This window comes from Choloepus didactylus, chromosome 2, assembly GCF_015220235.1.
Source record: "Choloepus didactylus isolate mChoDid1 chromosome 2, mChoDid1.pri, whole genome shotgun sequence".
NCBI classification, from domain to species: domain Eukaryota; kingdom Metazoa; phylum Chordata; class Mammalia; order Pilosa; family Megalonychidae; genus Choloepus; species Choloepus didactylus.
In genome coordinates this window covers 58,166,192-58,180,707 of record NC_051308.1, presented here as the reverse complement: position 1 = coordinate 58,180,707, position 14,516 = coordinate 58,166,192, and the positions used below count along the sequence as shown (strand labels likewise).

The 14,516-nt window shown below is 37.0% G+C and overlaps 1 protein-coding gene across 4 annotated transcripts in view; it reads left to right on the top strand.

Moving 5' to 3' along the window:
- The window catches only part of PPP1R12B (protein phosphatase 1 regulatory subunit 12B), a 264,369-nt gene that overhangs the window by 190,078 nt on the left and 59,775 nt on the right, over positions 1-14,516 (top strand). Inside the window, exon 19 of one of the 4 annotated variants that reach the window (XM_037825035.1) lies at positions 5,235-6,213. The exons of the other annotated variants lie outside the window; for them this stretch is intronic. Coding sequence (XP_037680963.1) covers positions 5,235-5,303 — 69 coding nt within the window. The 3' untranslated portion in view covers positions 5,304-6,213. Of the gene's footprint in view, positions 1-5,234; positions 6,214-14,516 lie in introns of those variants that run through there. 4 annotated transcript variants of the gene reach the window in all.

Here is a 14,516-nt window from a genome sequence, read left to right as displayed (position 1 = left end):
ATGTCCGGTAGGCAATTAGATACATTGACCTAAAGTACAAGGAAGTCCCCAGACTGGAGACACAGATTTGGAAAGGCATCAGCATGCTGGTAATAGTTTGTGAAAGGGATGATATTTTCCAAGGATAACTTATAGAGCAATAGTTCTCAACCTTTTTTCTTCCCTAGTATTCTGAGGGATATTATGCACTCATATGACTAGCTGTGGTTCAGTATCATATGAATATGAAGTAGGGGCGAGATAGGAGCACATTCCCCAGGAGGAGGCCTATCAGAATGTTTGTGAGTTGGGCTAAGGAGAACCACTGCCCTAGAATCCTAGAGCACACCAGTGTTTAAAGGACATGCAGAGGAGGAGAGATCCCATGAAAGAGATCAGTAAGGAAATGATCAGAGGAGGAGGGAAAAAGCCAGGGAAAAATAGTGTTCCACCAAATAAGTAAAAAGTTTCAAGGACTCTATGTGACAGAAACTTAACTTCACGTAGCTCAAGCAAAATGCTTATGCAACTGGAAAATCTGCATATTGACTGTACCTGGCTTCAGACATAACTAAATCTAGGAGGCCAAAATTGTCATCAGAGCTCTGCCTTCTCCTTTTTGTCAGTCACAGAAAAAAGACTTTCTCTATTCCAGTGTCCATGTATCACATTTCACAGGGAGATGATGATTGACCCTACTTGGGGCAGGTGAACTTCCCTAAATCATTTTCTGTGACCAGAGATTATACAAGACTAAGTTAGAGAAGCAGTGAGACATAAGAGCCTGTACTCTGAAGCCAACTTATTTGAGTTCAAATCCCTGTTCTGTATTACTTTGGGCAAATTATATAATCTTCTTATCTCTTAGTTTTCTCAACTATAAAATAGAAGAAATAGCAGTGTTAACACATAGGTCATTTCTTTCAATGAGATAATAACATATGAAGTGGATCAGAACAGTGTCTGGCACATAGTAAGAGCTCAATAAATGTTAGCCACCATGAAGATGAGGATGATAAGATGAAGAATAACTTACCGCTTATGGTAGCAATGGGGTTAGGATAAGATCAGCTACATGGAATAGGTTACCCACGGGAAATAAGGGTTCTGTTACCCAAAGAAGAAAGGCAAACTGGAAAAGACAAACTATAGCTATTACCATCTTCTGTAATCACATCCAGTAGTTTAAGAATTAAAAAGTACCGATTGGATTTGACAATATGGAGATGTTGCTAACTTGTGAGATCAGTTTGGTGGAGTGGGGATGGGAGACACCAGAGGAATATCTTATTGTGACTCCTCTGCATGTGATGGTTTTGATGGATTTTCTGGGGGTTAATTGCCTCTAGTTGGTAGCCATTTGCTTTGTGAGCAGAGCTCCAAGATAATTTTCCATTTAAAAAATTCCTTGGAAGGACTTAAAGAGACCAAATTTCCCACAAACAATCCTGACTTCACATTTCTGCTTTCTTTCCTTGTCAAGAACAGATGGTAGGTCAACATTCTTGCCTTATTCTGGAAGGATATTTTGAAAGAATGAAAAGCAAACATACTTCTACCCCAGAAGAGCATTTTTCTACTGCTATACTAACAATTATGAAAGGATTTAGTTGAGTTAGTTATTGAGATGTGATTGTCAGTCATTGTCAGGTTCTCATTACTGGTAATGTTGTCTAGGCCTACCTTGTTTTCTCTGATCGTGTTTCTCTCTTTTCTCCATTTAGCTTACTTGTTTACAGAAAGCTTCAGAGAGAAAGCCTAATTTGGGATTAACAAAGTTCTGCTATTAAGCTATCCCAAGATAATCTTAGCTGAAGAAATTTCTAAAAAGTACAGTCACAGATAACAGCCATCATAGGTTCTGGATTAATTTAGAATGGCTTCCTAAAAGAAAATTTTTAGAAGAAAAATTTTGGGAACCTTTTCCCTCCAACTCTCTTCTTCCCCTACTACATCATCACCCCAGAAAAATATCGTAAGTAAAACAAAACTTTATAACATAATTATCAGGAGAAAGTCAGAACCGGGGAGTTCTAGCCTCCATCTTTACTATTAATAAAATGTACTAGACTTGCTCTATGAATAAGCTGTTCCTGGTTATGTATTTAAGTTACTTCGTTAGAGGAAGTTGATTCCAGAATTTAGTTCCTAAAATTGTTGAGTTTTTTTTTTTTTTTTTTTTTTTTTAACTATAATTTACAACTGAGCTTCAAGGAATAAATTTGATTTAAATAGTAATAATTACTATAAAACTACCTATTTAAAAATAGACAACCAGTTAACAAACCTAAAGGAAAGTGTTCACCCTCACTAGTATTCAAAACTATAGATTAAAGTTATAATGAGGTAGGATGATTTTTGCCAACCAAAATAGATAAAGACTTTAAACAGATAATACCCAATTTAGGTGAGAGTATAGTGAAATGGATCTTTTCATATTTTACTGTTGGGAATGCAAAGTAATACTTCATTTTGGGAAGCAAATTACAAAACTATCAAAAGCTCCAAATTGACCCACAATTTCCACTTACGGAAATCTGTCTGTAGGAAATAATCCTAAATATGAAAACAACAACAACAAGCTTATGTACAGAGGTTTTCATTATAGGGTATGTTATGTATAGTTGCTCACTGTACATTAATACATTCAGCAAATGCCTGAGGCCCAGTATGTGGAAGACTGTTAGGCACTAGTGAACAAAACAGACTTAGTTCATCTAGGCTATTTATAATAGTGGAAAATGAGAAACAACCTAAATGTCCAATATTCTGGAAGTAGTTAAATAAACTATGATTCATCCATGCAATGGAATACTATGAATCATAGTTTATTTTATCATTCCATGGCTACTAGTCATTTAGAGTTGTTTTCTTAGAATAGATTGGAGCCTTTTAACAATTAGTTGCAAAGATAGTATAAGAACCTGGATAAATGCTTATGATAAAATATTACTGAATGAACTAAATTCAATATTATATATATAGTATTGTTACAACTATGGTGGGGGTGTGGAGGATACCTAGACCCAGTTAAAAAGACTAGGGGGTAAACAGACAAGGGCGCCTGGTGTTCTTTTTTACTTTAGTTGCTCCTTTTCACTTTAATTATTATTCTGGTTATTTTTGTGTGTGTGGTAATGAGGGTGTCGGGGATTGATTTTGGTAATGAATGTACAACTACGTAATGGTACTGTGAAAAATCAAATGTACGATTTGTTTTGTATGACTGCGTGGTATGTGAATATATCTCAATAAAATGAATAATTAAAAAAAATAGAAGGAAAAAAAAAGGCAGTACAATGGCTGTAAGAGAGAGGGTAAGCCCATGCATAATTGTGTCTAGGAGTCCCCTCCCAGGGCACCTCTTTGTTGCTCAGATGTAGCCTCACCCCCACCCCCAAGCTGATTCGGCAGGTGAACTCACTGCCCTCCCCTCTATGTGGGATGTGACTCCCAGGGGTGTGAATCCCCCTGACGACGGGGGAAATGACTCCTGGAGATGAGCCTGGACCTAGCACTGTGAGACTGAGGATCTTCTTGACAAAAAAGGGGAAGAGGGGTGAAACAAAATAAGGTTCCAGTGGCTGAGAGATTTCAAATTGAGTCAAGAGGTCCCTCTGGAGGATATTCTTATGTGCTGTATAGATATCACCTTTTAATCCTTAGTGTGCTGGAATGGCTAGAGGGAAATACCTGAAGCTGTCAAACTGCAACCCAGTGACCTTGATTCTTGAAGGTGATTGTATAACTTGTGGCTTGCACTCCCTTTATCCACTGTATGGACAGATAAGTGGAAAAATGGAGACAAAAATCAGATGAATTATAGGGTGGGCTGGAGGGGATCGAAAGATTTTGGTGTACTTTTTTGCTTTTATTTTTATTTTGGAGTAAGGGAAAGGTTCAAAAATCGATTCTGGGGATGAAGGCACAACTGTGCAATGGTGCTGTGAATGACTGTACACTGTGGAAGACCATAGGGTATGTGAATATATCTCAATTAAACTGTATTAAAAAATAAATGAACAACGGGGGAGGGGGAATGGGATGTTTTGGATATTCTTTTTAATTTTAATTTTAATTTTATTTTTTGGAGTAATGAAAATGTTCAAAGTTTGTGGTGATGAAAGCACAACTATATGATGATATTGTGAATAACTGATTGTACACTTTGTATGTTATGTGATTATATCTCAATAAAATAGCAATTAAAAAAAAAAAAAAAAAGACTGGGGGAAAGTCACCAAAGTGTTAACTGTGGTTGTGTCTCTAAGGTGAGACTAAATGTGACTGCCTTTTTTTCTACTTTTCTTTATTTTCCAAATTTTCTTCAGTGTGCCCATATTACTTGTGTAATGTTTTTTTTTTTTTTTCTTAAATACTTTGGTAGCATGAACTTACAAAAAGTGAAGGCTTATGTGAAAGTGAAGACTGCTCAGTGGCTTTTATGTGAACCAAATGGAAATTTAGTTAGAAAGCTTTTTCCCTCTCTTCTGATTGATTGCCTATTTCAGCTATGATGGAAATATCAAATAGTGGCTAGAGATCTGCTGGATACCCACCCCTAATATAGTCTGTACCCACACATATAGCAATGGGGCTGCAATGAACTGCTCCTCCCATCTGGCTAGGTAAATAATAGTAAGATGCTTTTCACTGAACATTATTTTTTAGAAAACAATATGTCTTTAAGATGTTATCTGAAGGTCATGTGGGATTGTGACTAGCTTTTTGCTAACTCTCCATCCTTGAGATCCATAAATAAAGTCTGAATCTGCTTAGTTTTTACTGCATTGTGGTGAAATTGTGCAGTTCACTTATAAATTTACATTGTGACCCATAGTCAAAGCTCTGTGATTTATTCTTGAGTCTTTCTTCCCACCTCAATCCAAATTTTTAATTCTTAATCCACTTCCTGCTATTCAGTAGAACTCCAGCTTTACCCTCATAGGCTTTTCCTCCCTCATTCTCTTCCTCACATTTCTGCTCATATGAAATTTCTAACTGAACAGACTTTACAGTATGGAGGATCAGATCTCTCACATCCTATAACTTTGCAGCATGCAGCTTAGTTCTGTCCCTATCTGTAGTGCACTTTGCTCTGGTCAATTTGAGGTTTACATTTGTTTTCTTCTCAGATATCAAGGACAGACACGTTTGTAGAAAAAATAGTGTCTTACCCTTTGTTGTGTCTAGAACTTGTGTGGGGGGTTTTGTTTTGGTCTGGGTTGATTTGCTTTTTTCTATTTAAAACCTAGATTGTGTCTACACCCATAAGGAAACTATCCAGCTTCCAGGCATCCGTAGGCTGTTCCTTTGCAGAGTGATAATCAAACAGAACCACACATCTGGCAATTCTGACTTGCATTTGATTTGAAAACTGATTTCAGGAATGCATGGTTTCTTCATCACCTGGCAAGCTATTTACTCAGCAAACTGAAGAATGGAGGGCTCAGCCTTCTTATAAAGCATCAAGCTGTTGAGGTCACAGAAAATTCTTACTAGAAAGTACTTTAGAAGCCATTCTAATTCAACTCCATTGTTTTACAGATGAAAACTGGGGTCCAAAAAGGGGGCATGGCTTATTCTAGGCTGTGCAATGCCTTAGTGGCAGAGAATGAACAAGAACAGTTCTGAATTCCTAGTCCAGCATTCTTTCCACTGTTCTGATGGCTGTCTTCCAGGTGCAGGGGTGCCGGTTGGTACTTACTGCAGATCTGCTGGCTCTGGTAGCTCTTCCTGGTACTGTGGAAAGCACCCTCTTCTTTTGCCCAGTCTGAGTCCATTTATGGAAAACAGTGGGATTTTATATATAAGTTTTATAATAAAGTCTGCTGCTGATCCAAGTTGCTTAGCTTTTTAAAGACATCTTCATTCCACTTCTGATTTTCCAGTATGTCTGTAAATTCGATCCAAATGAACTCCAAATAATAGGAATTTTTCATCGCTACAGTTGAATTTTCATTTCGAACTTGGCTTTATTTGCTGTTTACTGACTAGTGAGGTCACAAAAATTGAACTGCTATTATTTCAAAAGTGAAAGTCACTTTGGGACTTCCAGGTCAGGATGGCAGACCTGACTATTCCGAATCCTATACTTCTCGTTCCAGAACAGGGAATGATGGGTAAATATTTTTCTGAAGATATCATTTTTAATACATAACTATACTCAGTAAGAAAGAAAGCCTCTTTGGTTCAATAATGGAGATAAAAGTCACTGTGTTAAGGGAGCTGTGAATGGGTACAAGCAATTGGGACAATTGAAAATAAGAAAAAATGAAAGTAAATGAACTAAGCTTCAATTCAAGAAGCTAGGAAGAAAAGAGTAAAGCCAGATAAAATAGAAGGAATTAAATAAAATTAAAATAAAAGCAGACATTAATGAAAGTAAACAAAACAGAGTGATGAGATGATTGGTAATGCCAGAAGCTGATTCTCTGGGAATACTTACAAAATATCATAACCTTTGACAAGGCTAATAAAAAAAACAGTAGGCGTAAATAAACAGTCATAAGAAGGGAAAAGGGGACAAAATTACAGATAAAACTGATTCTAAAAATCATAAGACACTAATTTGAACAACTTTATGTCAATGAGCTTGAAAACAATGTAAATAGACAGTTCTGAGAAAATAGAAAATATCATATCATAATGACTCACAAAGAAGAATAGGAAAACTTAAAGCCTACTAACCATTAAAGAAATTTAATCACACTTTAACCACAACCACTGCAACCTTCTGCCAGAGGCACCAAGCCTAGACTGTTTGGAGTGGGGAATGGTAGGAGTTTTATCAAATCTTCAAAGAAAAAGTGTAAGAGTACTTATCTTATACAGACTGTTCAGAGAATAAAAAGAAGAAAATCCATACTAGATTCTCTTGCTTCCAACTTGTAGGAGCTACAAAAAGTGGCTGAGAACTGTGGCAGGGAAAACAAACATAGTCTAAATACTTCCTATAAACAGCCCTAGTAAAATAACGAAATCTGCCTGATTATATCTAGGTGGTACAAGTCTCATGGGTTGGAACATCAGATTTTGTATTCATCCCTAACAATAGGTCTCTGCTCTTTGAGTTTTGATTACAGTAGTAAAGATGGGTTTTGGACATTTACTCAGTCTGTACTATGGCGATAGCATGATAGCTAGGTCACCAAGACTTGTGGCATGGGAAAGTTGTTTTGTTTTTATTTTGGCTCTTTATTTTGGTAAGGGGGGGTTGTCAGTATGGTTTGATTCTGTGACCTTAGCTCCATGCCATGTTGTTATCACTACCTAAATCAACCACCCCAGATGATAATGTTACATCAAATATTTTGCAAACTGCTGAGAACAGTACCTGGTACATGTTAAACATTCAAATATTAGCTCTTTTATCTCCTTTGTGCTCAAAGATAATGTGTGATTGTGTGTGTGCCAGTCAGCACAATCATTATGGAGCTTCATTCTTTCTTGTATTGCATGCTAAGCGACAGACTCCAGGAGTCTAATTAATTTGATCCCCACATTGGCCCTTTTTGTGACAAACATAGCCACGCCTCATGAACCTCACAAGTTGTGTTTCTTAGAAAAATGCATATGTAGCTGTTATTCTCTGCAACAGTGTTTGCCTCAGCATAATTGTATTTTTATGGAATTATATTGGCATTGCAATGTGGGAATGACAGAAATGACAGGACCATTAATTTGTATACCCTGGGAATTGTTTCTCCTTTCCCCCCATGGCTGGCTGAAGGAACTTTTTTTCTGATTTATATTATAATGTGGGGTGTGAAATGCATCTTTTTTTTTTAACATATGTACACCAATCTTTCTTTACCTACCACAGGCAAAAATAAGTTGGTCGTGTTCTAAATCTGAGCCAAAAAATAGTACTCTCCCTCTGAAATGTTTTTTCCTTTCAACTTCTTTTTCCTCTTTTATGATTGGCTTTTTTTTTTTTTTTTTTTTTTTTTTTGGTATATCCTGTGTCTTGGACATGGGGAGAAGCTTTTTTGTCATCTTCAGAATTATAGCTATATTTTTCAACCAGACCAAAGCTTAATCCTTCCCCAGGAGAGCTGATGTGCACTGGAAATGTGAAAGGCAACAAAGGGAACAGTTGGGTATTTGGAGGATTCAGTTGACACAGAAGAAAAGAATTTTAGCATAAGGTAATTGAGGGGATTAGAAACTAAACCCAGTAGCACAATAGTTTCTTTCAGCTTCAACTATTTTAAAATATTTTTAACTGAGAACAAGGAGATAGAGCATATAGATGGCACATAGGGAATTAATAATACAATATGGACATTTATACTATGTATGCCAATAGTATCTGCAAAACAAAAGAAATCTGGAGTATAGGACAAAGGAACTTTTGCTTGGCTTTTGATGAACCTAGGAAAATACTGTGGTAGTGGTATTTGAGGAGGGGTGATACAAATCCAGAGCTGGAACTAGAGCAGAGGAATATAGTGAAATATAGACAGCCCAAAGATTGCATGCCATTTCATTGTAGACCAGGGATGGTCTTCCATATACTCTTCCACGATCTGGTCTATGACGAAAAAATTAAGTTTGGGGTTCTGAGTACATTTTTAATGTGAGAGAGTATTCTCAAGAATCCCAGGTGAAAAGGAGCAGACTTCATTTCAGGACCAACTGAAGACTGGTTAAAGAATTTAAATTCCTAGATTTTAGTTTATACATAAATTGTTTTTTGTTGTAAGGGCCTTTTTCCTTAAATTCTGCAATTACTACTAATGGGAAATAATTGTTCTTTTCCTTACCACCTGATGGCACTTACAGCCACATTTACAGACATTAAAGAAAATTACCAAAATATAAAAATAAATCAAGTTGATGACAATTTAAAAGTTGAACTTAAAGTAGAATTTCTGAACTTTTGTGTTTTAACTGTATTTTTGTAAGCTTTTACTATTCGTATCTTGTGACGCCTCTATAACTTTATGTTGTGGATTTAATCTTCAAGAAGCTCATTGTTTGCCAATAAATTTTATGTATGTTGCCATCAGCTGGTAGTATATTTTTGCCTGTCATACAGATTATAAGCACAACCTATATATCACAAGTATAGTTCTTGATGTACTAAACAGATTTATTTATTTTAAAAGTTACTCTAAAAATTTAATTGAATTGAATGTCTGTGGTATTAATGCAGCATGTCCCTGAATTTTTCAAACAGCTTTATTGAGTTACAATTTATGTACAATAAACTACACAAAGTGTACTTTTGATGACTTTTGAGATAAGTATTCACAAACTGTCGCTACAATTCTACCTGACTCTTAACTTTACTGAATCTTTATCATTATAACAAAAAGTTTCAAGTAAACCATGTGCTTTTAAGCTACTTATCCAGTGTTTAACCAGCCATATACCCCAGGCAGAGCCTTTTTGCTGCTTTTAAGCTAATCAGGAAAAAAAATTTAATTTGCCCTGTTAGTGCTTCTGATCAGGTCGAACGGTTTTTCTCATTGAGGCACAGTGAGCATTTTGGCAAGGTGACATCATGCAGGGCTATCTTGAGCAAAGCAAGGACTTTCAGAGTCCCTGACCCTGGCCTACTAAATGCTGGTAGCACCCTCCAGTCATGGTGAGAATCAGTGTCCCCACATATTCCCGAATGTCCCCCGTGGGCTGTACTACTCTCATCCCCACTCCCCCAACCATGAAAAACCTGTGCTGAGGTTTTAAGTTGCCCCTTCTAACTTTACTGCAGTTTCTGTCCTGTGTGGCCTACAAAGAAAGTATGGGGGTAGGGGGGAAGCTGCATAAGTTATTCATGAAAAAAGGAGGTAACTTTCCACTTCTGTTTGCCTTTTGTAGACATTGCTAAATTTAGATTTAATTGCAAACTCATAAACCATTTCTGGGACAGGGTTTTCAGAATGATTTTCTTGAAAAACCTTTATAATCCCTTATTCTTAAACGAGTTCCTGAGATTTAAACTTTCAGAGCAAAAGGGCACGATTATTTAATTATATGAGACCAAGATTGGATCATTTTGTAAACTAGTAAAAATTATTGTGATCTCCATGCTGGCAACTTGTGGGTCTTGTCTTGCTTTGCCTCTCTGACTAGTACCTCAAAATGGCACTATCTCCTCCCCCACTAAACCTACCAGAGTATATCCAAGCCTTTTTGTAGATGTATTTCTTTGGTCTGATTTTTATTTTTATTGCTCTTTCATAAAGAACACATGTCAAAATCCCTTTATAAAAGTGAAAGAATTGCTTGACTTCTCTGATCTACGTTGCCTTACTTGTTGAATGAAGGCAGATTTTTTACTCTGGAATGATCCATTTCAAAGGAAAAGTGGGAGTAAGAGATTCATTTTATGGTAAAATCCTTATTATGTTTCTCTCACTTCAGAGCATCTGCACAGGAGTCATCAATGAATGTGAGTTATCATCATTGATCTTCCCCATCCCCAAAGAAGGAGGAGGTTTTTCTGATACATACATTAAAATAGAGGCTTAAGATAGGAAAATGGAAATAGAAGGAGGGGTAAGGGACAAAGAGTCCTATTTCCTTCAGAACGTTCAATAACACCCCCCACTCCCACCCCACTAATGCTTATGGCCACTCTAAGTACCCAGTAATCAGAACAGCATTAGAAATACATGGAATGATAAATGAAGTTCTTATTAACTTTGACTATTCTTCTAACTTGATTGTGTGATACTGATGGTATCCTTTAAAAATAACTTCTTTGTTTAGTAGGAGATTAGAAATTCTTTATTTATATAAAAACATATGAAAGAGAAGGACTTGATTATTAGTTGTAGCAGTATGGAGGCCTTGCTTTGCCATCAGATTTCCTGTAATCTCTTTGAAGATAGAAATCATGTCTTAAAGAATTTTATATATTCCTAGTAATACCTTGTATGGAATAAACATTTAATAGCTATTAGATGAATTGATGAAAAATGTCAATTGATTATTAGAAATAAGGATATTTTCTTTGGACCTCTTATTTTAAATAGGCCTGAAAATTATTGCTCTATTCCAAACTGTTAGTTCCAAAAGGAGGCACAGGAATCCTGAGCTACTTAAACTACTTAACTGATGGTTCTTGACTAATCACTTTCTTCCCTAAATCTGAGCTATAATACTGTATAATGCAGCTACTCATAAGTTTATAAATTAAGCTATCAAAAAATTGATTTGCAGAAAGCAACAGCAGAATTTCTGAAAAATCAGGTAATGTCTGCTAAACCATTGACCATATCCTTTGGACCTTGAAGACCTTATTATTTGGAAGCCATGCTCACCTTCCATAAGAAATTTTTCCCACACTTTTTCTATAGCTGACGAAATTGAAATGTATGACAGTAGAGGATTCTCTTCACACTGCAGCAAAAAAAATAAAAATAAAAAGACTATTACAGATTGCAGTTCTAGAGGATTGAGTTTCAAGTTTGGGGCTCCTTCAGAAAGCCTAGGCCTAAAGTTTCTGGCTAAAGTGATGCAACATGTATTGACTTACAGATTTCTTAGCTTAAACAGGCTCACTTCTGGCATTCATAAAAGCTAACATAGAGGGCCTTTTCTGATTCCCGTAGTCGGGAGCACTCCAGAGTTTTATTTTACAATCCTGTTTTCTTTTTTGTGATTAAAAAAACTGGAGAAAAATATCATCATCAAGATGGCACCATAAGACATCCCTGAAAATGTTTCTTTTTAAAGACAGGTAAGTAAAAAGGCAGATGCCAACTCAGTTGGAACTCTGGAGGACAGTAGAGACAGGAGAAAGACTCCACAAATGTTGAACTGAAAAAAAAATAAAGCCACCAAAAGAAAGGTAGGAGAGTGATACGGACCTAACAATCCGGACCTCTCCCCCACGCTAGGTCCCATACAGCTTAAGAGACACATGGCAGCAGCACCCTGGCCCAGGCACCTCCTGCCATGGTCACTGACTGCAGGACTACCCACGGCAGCAACTTAGAATCCCACACACATCCAGATATGTGGACCCAAGTCTACATAATCCAAGGCAGGGCCCTAGTGATTGGTATGTGTGAGTATACGAAGCTGGTCCCCTGGAAATCAAAATGACCCTCAGCAGAACTGTTGGCAAACTGCACACTCCCAGCCTGATCCCTGATTCCTGGTATACCTAAACAAAAAATTTGATGTTTTTCAACATTGACCCCATCTGACTTTGTGGATTGGGATCCCCTAACAGAAGTCACTAGAAGCAGAAAAGCTGCATGAACAGGGAAACTGAACCACTTTAAGGCTGGGTGGACCTATGGCTGAACTCTGGAATGAAAAAGCCAGCTCAGAGTGGGAGAGGAGTTGAGCAAATCATAGTCACTGTGGAGAGAAATGTGCATAAAAACAAAGAGAACAGCCCAGGACTGCCCCGAGGAATCCTTTCCTGGAGGGGAAACCGTCTCACGCAATGGAGTAATCTAAACAGACACTGTGCATGTCCAGGACAAGAGGCAGATGCAGAAATACCTGAGAAAATCCAAACTGTTAAACAGGCTGCTCTAGATGTTCTAAACTGGACCAAACACTGAAGGAGAGCCTTAACACACAGCCAGTCTACCCTAAAACCCTTGGCAAGAGGGAAAAACTGACTTCCAGAGTTAGCACATCAAAACAATCAAATGCCCAGACATCAGCAAAAGATCACAACCAATACAAAGAAACAGGAAAAGTTGGCTCAGTCAATGGAACAAATTAAAACTTCAGAGGAAACAGACAGTGGAACAACTAATCAGAGTTGTTCATTCAAGTTTCCTAAATGATTTCAAGGAGCTAAAGGAAAATATGGGTTAAAATTAACTAAATTTGGATATGGAACTAAGGAAGTGAACAACAAGAATTCGAAAGTTTAAAAAAGGAATATAATGGAACTTATGAGGATGAAAAACACAATAATGGAGATTAAAAATACATGAGGCATTCAACAGAAGATTTGAACAGACAGAAGAAAGAATCAGCAAACTAGAAGACAGGACAATCAAAATCAAAGTCAATAGAGCAGATAGAGAAAAGAATGAAAAAGGGAGAGCAGAGCTATGATGGTTATGTTTGTGTGTCAACTTGGCCAAGTGATGATGTCCAGGGTCTGGTCAAGAGGCACTGTCCTAACCATTACTGCAAGGACATTTGTGGCTGGTTAATAAACCAGAAGTCTGGTTTATTAAATCATCAGTCAATTGACTTACAGCTGTGACTGATTACATAAACAAAGGGTATGCCTTCTGCAAAGAGAGAATTCAGTCTGCTGGATTTCATCCAATCAGTTGAAGACTTTTAAGGAAGAAAGTGAGAGGACCTTCACTCCTTCTTCAGTTAGCCAGTGAAGTGTTTCCTGAGGAGTTCATCAAACACCTTCATCAGAGTTGCCAGTTCGCTGCATGAGGAGTTCGTTAAACACCTCCATCGAAGTTGCCAGTTCACTGCCTGCCCTACGGAATTTGGACTCATGCATACCCCACAGTTGGGTGAGACACTTTTATAAAATCTTATATTTACAGATATCTCTTGTTGATTCTGTTTCCTGAGAGAACCCTAACTAATACAGGAGCCAAAGAGATCTCTGGGATAATGTGAAGCATACCAAACTACATATTATGGGAGTCCCAGAAGGAATGGAGAAGGAAAAAGGGCAGAAAGGACATTTGTGAAAATAATAGCCAAAATTTCCGAAGTCTTACAATAGATACAAATATACATGTCCAAAAAACACAACTCCAAACAGGATAAACCTAATAAACCTACTTTAAGACATATACTAACCAAAATGTTGAATGCCAAAGATGGAGAATTCTGAAGGCTGGAAAAGTGATTCATTATAAAAAAGTGATCCTCAATAAGACTAAGTGCAGGCTTCCATCAGAAACCATGGAAGCAAGAAGGCTGTGGTATAACATTTAAGGTACTGAAAGTGAAAAGTTGCCAGTTAGAAATTCTTTATCCAGCAAAAGTGTCATTCAAAAGTGAAGGAGAGTTTAAGACATTCACAGATAAACAAAAACTGTGAGAGTTTGTCACCAACAGATCTGGCCTACAAGAAATGCTAAAGGGAGTTCTTTAGTTTGAAAGGGAAGGACAAGAAATAGTTGCTTGGAGCAATATGAAGAAGTGAAGGTCTCCAATAAAGGTAATTACGTGGGTGAATGCAAAACCCAATAGTATGGTATCCTCAGGATGTAACTTTACTCTTTATTTACTATGTTTTAAAATACATTGACTAAGAAGTAATCCTAGTTCCATGTTATGGACACACAAAATGTAGCTAGGTAACCTGTGGCAAAAACAACATAAACAGGAAACGGAGGGGTACAGGTGCAGAGACTATTTGTATGCTATTGAAATTAAGTTGGTGTCTTTTCAAACAAGTAGGTTATAGATTTGGGTTAATACAAAACCCAGGGTAACCACAAAGAACTTATTTAACATGTATACAGAAATGGAAATGAGAAAGGGATCATTACATCACAGAAGATTACATATGAAAGAAGGCTGCAATAAAGGAAAAGAGGGACAAAAAATATATGACAAAGGACGAAATG